At 31.8% G+C, this 10,271-nt stretch overlaps 1 protein-coding gene across 4 annotated transcripts in view; it reads left to right on the forward strand.

Annotated features, from left to right (window-relative positions):
- LRFN5 (leucine rich repeat and fibronectin type III domain containing 5) overlaps positions 1 to 9,907 on the forward strand; it is a 235,864-nt gene extending 225,957 nt beyond the window's left edge. For all 4 annotated transcript variants that reach the window (XM_072838415.1, XM_072838417.1, XM_072838416.1 and 1 more), the window contains 2 exons: positions 3,606 to 3,649; positions 9,486 to 9,907. In XM_072838415.1, the coding sequence (XP_072694516.1) occupies positions 3,606 to 3,649; positions 9,486 to 9,503 (62 nt within the window). In that variant the 3' untranslated portion in view covers positions 9,504 to 9,907. The remainder of the gene's footprint in view (positions 1 to 3,605; positions 3,650 to 9,485) is intronic.
- Positions 9,908 to 10,271: the final 364 nt, after the last annotated feature.

The following is a 10,271-nucleotide window of genomic DNA, read 5'->3' on the forward strand; positions in this document are numbered from 1 at the left end:
ATCTGAAACACAGCAATTACTCAAATCAATGAATGAATGGATTGATAAATAAATAAATGAATGGGGCCAGGGAGGAAGGTACAGTAATAAGTCTTTTGATTATATGAAGTTGATTTGTGATCCAGCTGTTTTATTATATCAGCAAGAAATTCTCTTATTGTTTTTCTTTCTGTTTTTTCTTGCATTTCTCATTTAACCAGCTATGTACATGTGATCCAAAGTATATGGTTTGCAGTTGCTGATTATGTATAGGTTATATATATATATATATATATATATATATATATATATATATATGTAGTTTTTTGCTTCCATGTCTTAAATTACTTTTTCCTTTATTTTTAGTCATTCTACACTATGGTTTCAATTATTAAATAGGACAACTAACAAATAATATATTTACAGATATTTGCTCCAAACATTTTTTTAATTATATGTCTTCCTGTGTTACTTTTTGTTGCTTTTGGATAATTGTCCCCTGATTCGAAAATGTTCCAACTATTATTAAAGTAATAATAGTTTTTATTTAATGTATGTAGTATCTGAATATCATAAAGGGATAATGAAGCATCCAAAGCTGCCTTAGAATCCTAAGAGGAAACAAAGTTTGGTTTGATAAATACTATTTATTTTTACTCTACAAATAGAATGAAGCAGAGTCACATTAAGTAAATAATTTAAATTAAATACATAACACCCTCACTGTGGCTAATTTATTTCCTAAATTTTTTAAAAAACCATTAAATGTAGTTAGGTTGGGGTAAGCTATTTTAAGCTTTCAGACTGTTGATTTTAGCTGTTCTATAGATATATTTTACTAAAAATGTTTTAGAATATAGGTTATAGAACTATTATAAACCATTTATAGACATAACAAGTCTATTATCTGAGTGATTCATACTTTTCCATAAGAATTTGAGAAATTAAAAGAAAATTAAATGTGTTCCATTTATCTACAGGGATCTCTTTTTATCTTTCCTTGAGAAGTATTTTCTACTTCACTTTAAAGCACTCAGAAAGTACTTACTTCCAAACTAAATTTTAACTCTTTTATTTGCTTGTATTATTGAATGGAAACTAAATAACTAAATACTTCATTCTTAAAGGTAACAAACTAGAGCAATTATCACAAGATCCACAACAATTGTGTCTTAGTTCTGAAATTTTCCTATTTTCCTGTTATTCACAATAAGAACTTAACAACAATCTTTAAATGTCAATGGTTAAAAAAATGCTGAAAACATAGAGTATCTTGTTGTACATAGAATTGCAAAGGTAAATGCATTTTTTTTTCAAGGACTGCAGATTTGAATGCATTTTCTTATTGGTATGACAAAATTCCACTTCTATTTTATGATGCTAAGAAAGCAGTGTTCATTTATACTAGATAGAATGAAGACTGTTTATTCTCTTTTCCTTGCTCAGTCAACGCTTGTGTTTCAGGAAGCATCCAGTCTTCTTCCTTAACACTGAATGTGGATGCTTCTGTCTGAGTGTTGGTGGTGTTTGGAGAAAAGACTTCAGTACAGAGGTGGGCTGGATGGGAAATGGAGATTTCTCTTATCCTCCTCAGTTATGATGATAATTATCATCATCATCATCATCATTATCATCATTATATAGTCATTATTTAGCTTATAATGTTTGTGAGTAAAGTGTTTTGGGGGTGAAATGTATGGATAAGAAATACCTTGTTTTAAAGTTTCATAGAGAAAAGAGAAAAATAACCAGAAGGAATAATTGTAATTTTGTAATAGTTTCAGAGCTCTGTCTTTCCAGATTGTTCAGTTCCTTTCTTCCCATGCTAGATAAATGCATGCTATAAACAAATACACTTAGTTTTGTCAAGTTTGGGGGAGGAGATTGTTTGGTTTCCACAACAAAAACAATAATTCTTGTAGTAATACAGAAGATCACTTAATATAGAAAGAATGGTAAAAGTATTTCTGTGATCAGAGTCATCCAAAAAATGTGATATTGTTGAAGTGTGGGGCACAGAAAGTAGCAGTTTTTACCTAGGACTCTATTTAAGTATGAAATCACCATGTTAAATAATGTCAACGCATTTGCAATTTTATCAAATATTACAAGTAGTCAATGTAACAAATAGTGTATCACTGTCTTCTGATTTTGTCAGCTATTTCTCAAAGCTGAAATTCAGGATCTAAAGTTACCATTGATAAAATACATACACAGTATATTCTTATGTACCCATATATGTAATATATAGATATACTAATATGTATGCTTATCAAATTAATCAGTTAAAATTAGAATTTGGTATCCTGCAACATAGATTGTAATTAATGTAACAAAATCATATTTAAATGGGCTGGTTACTAGGGAACTTCTCCCAGAACAACTGTACAAACTATACCTCTTATTTGTAAGATTACAGTGGGATATTAACTCTCCAGTAGAAATTTATTTTTCTGAACTTCCTAATGATAGTGATCTCTACAACTTGTCTAATTTCATACACCCTTTTCAAATAGATGACTGTTATGTTCATGAATTTTAAAAACTAAAAATTATTTTTTTCAAATACATTCAGGGAAAGTCATGAAGTCCTTTTCATTTTGTGTTTGGAAGTGGATATACATTTGATCTTGGTTGAAACATGAACTAGATAGATATTGAGATTCTGCTCAGAGTATGTCCAATAAATTATTGAAATAATATGAAGGGCTTATGAAATATACTATGTTGGCTCTACCATAATGTAATTTCCTAAACATTTTTTCTGTATAATATGAACATGTATTATTATTGCTTTCATGTAAAATCTGATCTCCAGAGGCCATTACAAATTTTTATGAATATTTATGCAGGAGGTTCTATAAAAAAGTATTTTGTACTTTTCTCATCACACTTACCTGCAAACCAGAGAATAACTTTTTTCTATTTTTTTTCTTATCGTGTCACTTCTGAAGGACTAGGAGTATTTGCTTAAGAGGATGTATCAGAAAGAAATAGAATGTGTGCTATGCAGGGTTATATAATGGTTTTAAACATTTATAGCCCACTGGAACATACATAAGGACATTTAAAGGCAAAATGGTTGCATATAGAACATTAGTGTTTTAATGAGGATAAATGGGTACTTCATAAAACATGCTGTTATTTGGAGGGCTATTGAATAATGATCGTTGTAAATGATGATTGAATACTCTGCCTGTTGAACATGGTGAAGCTATTTCCTATTTTGGATTCTCTTGTCCATGGTTCCATGTTAATCATATACAACTCTGTAGTTGAAATATTAACATTGATAGTCAATTGGGGGAAATGAGTAGAAGCCTGATTCTCTTCTCGAACTCTTTCAGGAAAAGTGCATTCAATAATAATTATTACTCTTTTAGCAACTAAGATTTTATACCGTTATAATATCATATATCAGGAAGTAGCCATAGACAACTACAAAATATTTACGAAAGTCAATTGCAATTAGCCCAAGAACAGGTAAGTTAAAAAAAAAAAAAGTCTAGATAATTCTTTGTTAAGAGAAATCTTATCAAGATTTCACTGAGAAGTGTTTTAGGGTCTGTTTCTTTTAAAAATGGAATTTGTGTATTTGTTTGTGACACTGAGAATTTTATTCCCAGATGCTTTGCTGACTAATGTTGACCAGATTGTCCAGGAAACACAGGTGAGATTTTTGTTACCCGTCTCATAATTCAGCACTTAAGTGGCTATATTTTTTATAATAAATTTTTAGATTTTTTGCAAGCTTCTGTAACTTGCCAAAATTTTCTATTAAAGCTTATTCAGTGCTCAGGGATACAAACTGTAGTTCAGTTTAGTTAAATGACATTCCAGTTACTAAATTTAGACATGTTTCTGGTTAACTGAACATTTCTGGCTCATACTATAAGAATAAGGGGAATACTAATGTGACTTTGGAGTCACTCATACCCATGCACAATATAATGTGCATTTTTCCAAGTATTTCCCAACGTGAAGACAGTAGCTTGTTAATAATGTATTCACTCCTATCCTTGACCTCCACATCCTAATAGGAGCTGAAATGATACATTATACCTCCCTGGAAGTAAAGGAACAGAAGTGTTTCAGTGTTATCCAAAATGAATGAAGCCATTATAAAATGAAGCAAAAGACTACACATGAAATATTCATGTTATTCCTTTTGTCAGCAACTGATTACTCTTTTTTTTTTTTTTTCCTTTCTGGAAGTTTCAAATGAGTATTTGATTCCTGCATTTTAATTGGATCAGAAAGTGTGTTTCCAGAGCAGAATAGCACTTTAGCAATCTGTTCAAACAGCTGGAAGCATCAGCCATTTGCTTAAGGTTTGGCACAGAAAAATATTCTGCTTTTAAAAGTTCTAAAAAAGGCCACTGATTTATTTTTTAGTGGTAAAAATAAGGTCTCTTTTTTTTTAACATTTTGTATTTAAAAGATAATAACTTGAACAATCATTCAGGGTTTCCCCTAATGAATTCCACTCCCAAATTAAACCTAGAGTTTTTCATGCATCATATCTTTGACTTCAGGATCTCAATCCCACGTTGCAAAAAAATGAACAGATGGCTCACTAGAAACAATCAATAGCCCAGTGTCTGGCACATACTTTGTGTTCTGTTTTGTGTGCAGAGCTGACCTGCATGAGGCTGCATTGTTTCATCACCACCCAGTGATTCCTTTTCTCACTCTGAACTTCTCTCTCTCTGTTTCCTTCTCTCTCCTTCTGCCTTCTTTCCTCTCTCCCTCTCTCTCTAATTTCTAAAAGTTCATTTATCGTGTAACTCTGGGCCTCTAGTTCTTCTGAAAGTGAGTAGCTTTAGAAAGGCATTAGAAAGTAAATGGTTAATCTATAAGAAGCACAGTTCAGAACGGTGCTAAATGTTTTATCAAGAATTAGAAGCAGGAGAGTCAATCTAAGGCATTTTTCAATTATTAATTAAAGTATCCTGAGACTTCAGTGTAGCTACTATTGGTGCTTGGTAAATGATTTCTGCCTTCATAGGCCTGTCATTTCCACAGCTGTCAATGCAACCAGTGAAGCCCCTTCCAAGAGAGGAAGCCCCCTAGTCTTGTGGCCGCTCCCACGGTCCTAGTACTTTGCCTGCGAGAGAATGGAGTGAGGAAGAGCTGGCAGAGATTTCTTGTGCTCACAAATTCCTGGCTCTATTTTAGGAGGAAGAAGGAATATACATTTTTTATCCTAAGTTTACTTTTTTAAAGATTATATTTATTTATTTGACAGAGAGCGAGCACAAGCAGGAGGAGTGGGATGCAGAGGGAGAGGGAGAAGCAGGCTCCCTGCTCAGTTCCTATGTGGGGCTTGATCCCAGGAGCCCAGGATCCTGACCTGAGCCGAAGGCAGACGCTCCACGGATTGAGCCACCCAGGCGCCCCTTATTTTAAGTTTATATTTCCTGCACGATGGTAACAAATGTTGTTTATTACCCAAAGGCAAAACATATTTTCCAAAATTTTGAACACTGCCCATTGCATTAAATTGAAATTAAAATGCTACCTATGCATACATACAGTAAAAGTAAGGAAAAAACCGTGGCACTGGGGTGGCTCAGTCAGTTAAGCATCCTACTCCTGGTTTTGGCTCTGGTCATGATCTCAGGGTCTTTGGATGGAGCCCCGCCTCACAGGGAATTTGCCTGTCCCTCTCCATTCCTCTCTGGCCCTTCCCCTGCTCTCTCTCTCTCTCTCTTAAATAAATAAATAAATAAATAAATAAATAAATAAATAAATAAATAAAACAATTTTTAAAAAGTAAGCAGAAAACACAGAACACCTTACGACACATTTTTGTTTTTAATATAAAAAATGTTTCCATGGCAACATTATTAAATTAATTGTGCCATAGTCCTTAATATAACATCAAACTCTAATAGGAAGATACACAGAAGACAGAGGGTTTCCTTCGATCAGTGGCGTAGGTGTTCCTCATACTGATGTATCTACTAAGATTATTTTTTTCCTAAGGATGAAGAATTAATACATTTATTTATTTTCCATTAGCTAGAATATGCCATATGGCAATTTTTTCCTTAAGATCTTTCGTAAATGTGAATAGAGTGAACTTAAAATATTTAATATATCATATATGATCCTTTTATAATAAAATTATAAAATCCTAATCTCAGATGAATTCAGAGCAAAGAGAAGAGGAATCATTGATAAAACTGGTGGTAATTACATGTAAACGGGCACTTACAAATAAGTGCAAATCTTAAGTTCAAAAAGATTGTTATACTTAAAATAAACCCGGTAAAATAATTGACATGCCATGTTTACAAGTTAAAATACGAACAATTGACTAGTTGAATTTTTTTATTTATTAGAGAAGGGCAAAGGAACAGGGAGAGAATCTTAAGCAGACTCCACGATGAGCACAGAGCCTGACAGGACCTCAATCTCACAACCCTAAGAATATGATCTAAACCAAAATTAAGAGTTCGACACTTAACCAACAGAGCCACCTAGCTGCCCCTGACTAGTTGCATTTATACCAAAAATGCCTCAAGTAAAGTTTCTTAAAAAGTATTTTTTATATTCAGACCAACAAAATATGTGTACTGTGTGTGCGTAAGTATGCTCAAGAAATATCCCTTATTCTGCAATTGCTTGCACTAGCCTTTAAGATAGTAGCTTCCTGACTCTAATAAACTGACTTCCGATTATATCTGTTTAGTATCAATTAAGGTATTTAACAAATTTAAACTTCGTCATAAAATCTCTGCTACAGGTGCAATAACCATAAAAAGAGAACTTCTTTTAGAGAAACAATTAAGGTATAAATGAATAAAAGTAAGCTGATTAGAAAGAAACAGCATTTAACACAGGGTTAGGAAAAAAACATGAAATAAGAGCTAAACAGTAAAGCAAATGTGTCTTTCTAATATTATCTTTCTTACATTATTTCCTAGTAAAAATGACCATAAAATATTTGGTTCTAGAGCTTTAGTGTTTTTTTTTTCTATGATATTCCCTTCAAGTGAAATTGTTAAAACTAAGAGTGATAGAATAGGCACATATGCACATATGTAGAAAACTTTTAACTCTTTTTATAATAACTAAAGCTCATTTTTGACATTTATTTGACCATCACAGTAAATTAAAAAACTAGCATCCTAGTATCAGCAATGACTTTCAGAATCATTTTCTTCTTTTTTAGATATCCTAATTATACAAGATAAAAAACATTCATAGTTCTTAATTGCATTCAGAGTAGGGCACTAACATTTTCCCACAATCCATTCAACATCGGGACATTTTTTCTTCTTTTAATATTGGGGTAGTTTTAATTTCCTCTTTTCTTTGTAGTACTGTTAATAAGACTGTCTGCCCACAGTATTTTGCATGATACCCTTTCACTTTTAAGTAAGGACCATTATCAAAACATCCTGAGCCTATCTCAAATTCATTATTTTTAGTTCTTGAAACATTTTAGCATAATTATTATAGTCTTTTTTTTCCTTTGTGATGCTCTTATAATTTTGTGTTCATATTTAGATCTTTATGGAATCATTGTAAGAGTTTGTCCTTTGATAAGTAAAGTAAATTTGTTATTTTCAGTATCCTACATTCTAAGTTTTTATTCAGCTTCATATTACGTCATCGTTTCAATAATAGTATCTTCAGGGCAGGCAAATTCAAACCGTAATTTCTAAAGCTGATTGCTAATTGTCTAATCTTTGAAATTAGCAGCTTTTATAAAAGCCATACAAAAAAAAAGCCATAATCCCATAGTTTGTTAATGATTTTTTATGTAATGTGGAAATGAATCAAAAACTCTTTAAAATATGTAAGCTTATGCAATCATTAACTTGATTTTTTTTTTTTTAATTTATGAGAGAGCTAGAAAAAGCATGAGCAGAGAGAGAGGGGCAAAGGGAACAGATTCCTGCTGAGGAGGGAGCCCGACCTGAGCTGAAGGCAGATGCTCAGCTGACTGAGCCACCTAGGTGCCCCTCGTTAACGATATTAAAATAGCTTTTTATTCAGGAAAATTTTATTATTTCTAAAATCAAACTAGTTATACTGTCCACTATATTTTTCTTCTATGTGTATTTAATCTTTTCAATATATTATTGTTTCCTGAAACTTGAAGTTTGGTGTAATACACTATCTTTTTTTTTTTTATCAAAAGGAACATATTATTGGAAATGCAAACAGAAATAAACCATTATAATCCAATTTCACCAAGATCAGCTATGCTTTGAACCCAGTAGATAGGAATTTAGATATACCTCATTGTCATTTAAGATGATTTTGTGACTTTTTCTTAGAACACTCCAGGTAAAGAATGATAGTGAGATCTGTAGTTCAGTCATTTCCAAGGTAATTATTTTTTTATAAATAGGTTACACATCTATTATCTATTAACAGTTTTCAAACATTGTATAAACCTTTTGTTCAATAATTTTTAAAAACTATTGTTTGTACCAAAAATAACTTCAACTATTCAGATGAAATATTCCCCCTCAGCTTTTTAAAATATTTTATTTTTAGGTAACCTCTACACCCAATGTGGGGCTCAAACCCAGAATCTGAGATCAAGTGTCACACAGTCTACTTACTGTGCCAGCCAACTCGTAAATACAGTTCCTTTTTAATGGGAAGAGACAAAAATGATTTCTTCAAATTTATGAAATCATATATTTGTCAAAAATTATTTTTCATCTCTATTCAAGATAGAATTTATAGACATATCTTAAGTCTATGATGCTGAGAATCCACATTAGAAGAAGAGTATTTTTACAGTTTGATATTTAAAAATTTTAAATGGTTTTTATATCATTTAATTCAAAATCACATTAACTATGGAATACCTTTCTTGTGAGTTATTGTCGGTTTACACATTTATTTGTTCTGTGGGTGAGGAGCTAATTTATGAAGAGGAATAATAGTCTTCCTGATGTTTAATGTATAATTAATTTTTAAAAATTTCATTATGATACCGAATTCCCAACAGACTATATTTAGAAGTTAGAGATCACTTAGATTTTAGATATGATGAGCAAATTTAGTCTAATATGTTCAAAGTTTTAAAAACCACTATGATTATTTGTTAAAATTTAAATGGCATGCATTAATGAATAAAATCATTACTTTTTTCTTAACTTGAGAATATAAATGTGAAAAACAAAGCAAGGGAAAATGCCATTCCACAATTTGGCTTTGACGCACATAACTATTTAGGCTTAATGCACTTAGATTCCTTTTTAAAATGAAATCCTTTCATACATTCACAATTTGAAATTACTAAGCAATATTTTAAAAGCCTATGTGCATGTCTAGATAGTTTTTAGGTGTGTATTTTGTATTTTATAGCAATAAACCTCTGCCTGGGTGCTTATAGTTCAGTGACTCTAAATTACTAGCACAATGATCTTATTGCCTATGTATTTTCTCTTTGTTTCTTTTTTTCTTTTTCTTTTTCTTTTTCTTTCTTTCTTTCTTTCTTTCTTTCTTTTTTTTTTTTTTTCCTTCCATTTCAGAGGCTGGAGTTAATCTGAAGAGCACTACTTTCTCTCCTGAAAAAAGTTGCCACTGATATTTTTACTGGATAAAATTTAAAAAATGTTTCAATTCACAAAGGCTAATTGTTGAACTGGTGTCCTAGAAGAAATTGTCCACTGGAGCTGAAGCAGAAGTCTCTGATGCTGGTGGAACTGGCTCTTTCAGACCAGACCATGGTTCATCTCCTTTTAAAGCCAAAATTTTTTTTTCCGTCTGGCCTACAAGTTTTTTGGTTTTTTTTGTTTGTTTGTTTGTTTGTTTTTAAAGAAGGAAACAGAAAAGCCGACATTGGCATCGAGTTCTGTATCAATCCATGTTACATTGCCATCCATGATTTAAGACTGTAGAATCTTGAATAATCTATATCACTTTAACAAATAAATGTTTTACTATGACAGAATTTGTACAGTGCCTGATTTGTGGAAATATCAATTACTTCAAGTATGAATGGTGAAATAATGACTATAAGAACTAATAATACTATTTTACATTTATGTAATGCAAAACCTTAAAGAATCAACTTTGCTTTATAATGCTGGAACTATTTCTGCCATTACCGAAGTGCACCCACATCTGTGGGACAGCAGTGCAGCTATTTTAAAAGCTTTATAGCAATTTTGTGGCTCAGTGTAAGACAGAAAGTGATGAGGGATCTCATCACTTCAGAACTTCAGAAAGCATCAAAGTAGGTATATATGGTAATTAGTCCAAATCCATTGCTTTTCTGGAGAGCCAGAATGAAGAGGTTTTAATAATTTTAGGCC

Source organism: Canis lupus, chromosome 9, assembly GCF_048164855.1.
Source record: "Canis lupus baileyi chromosome 9, mCanLup2.hap1, whole genome shotgun sequence".
NCBI lineage: Eukaryota > Metazoa > Chordata > Mammalia > Carnivora > Canidae > Canis > Canis lupus.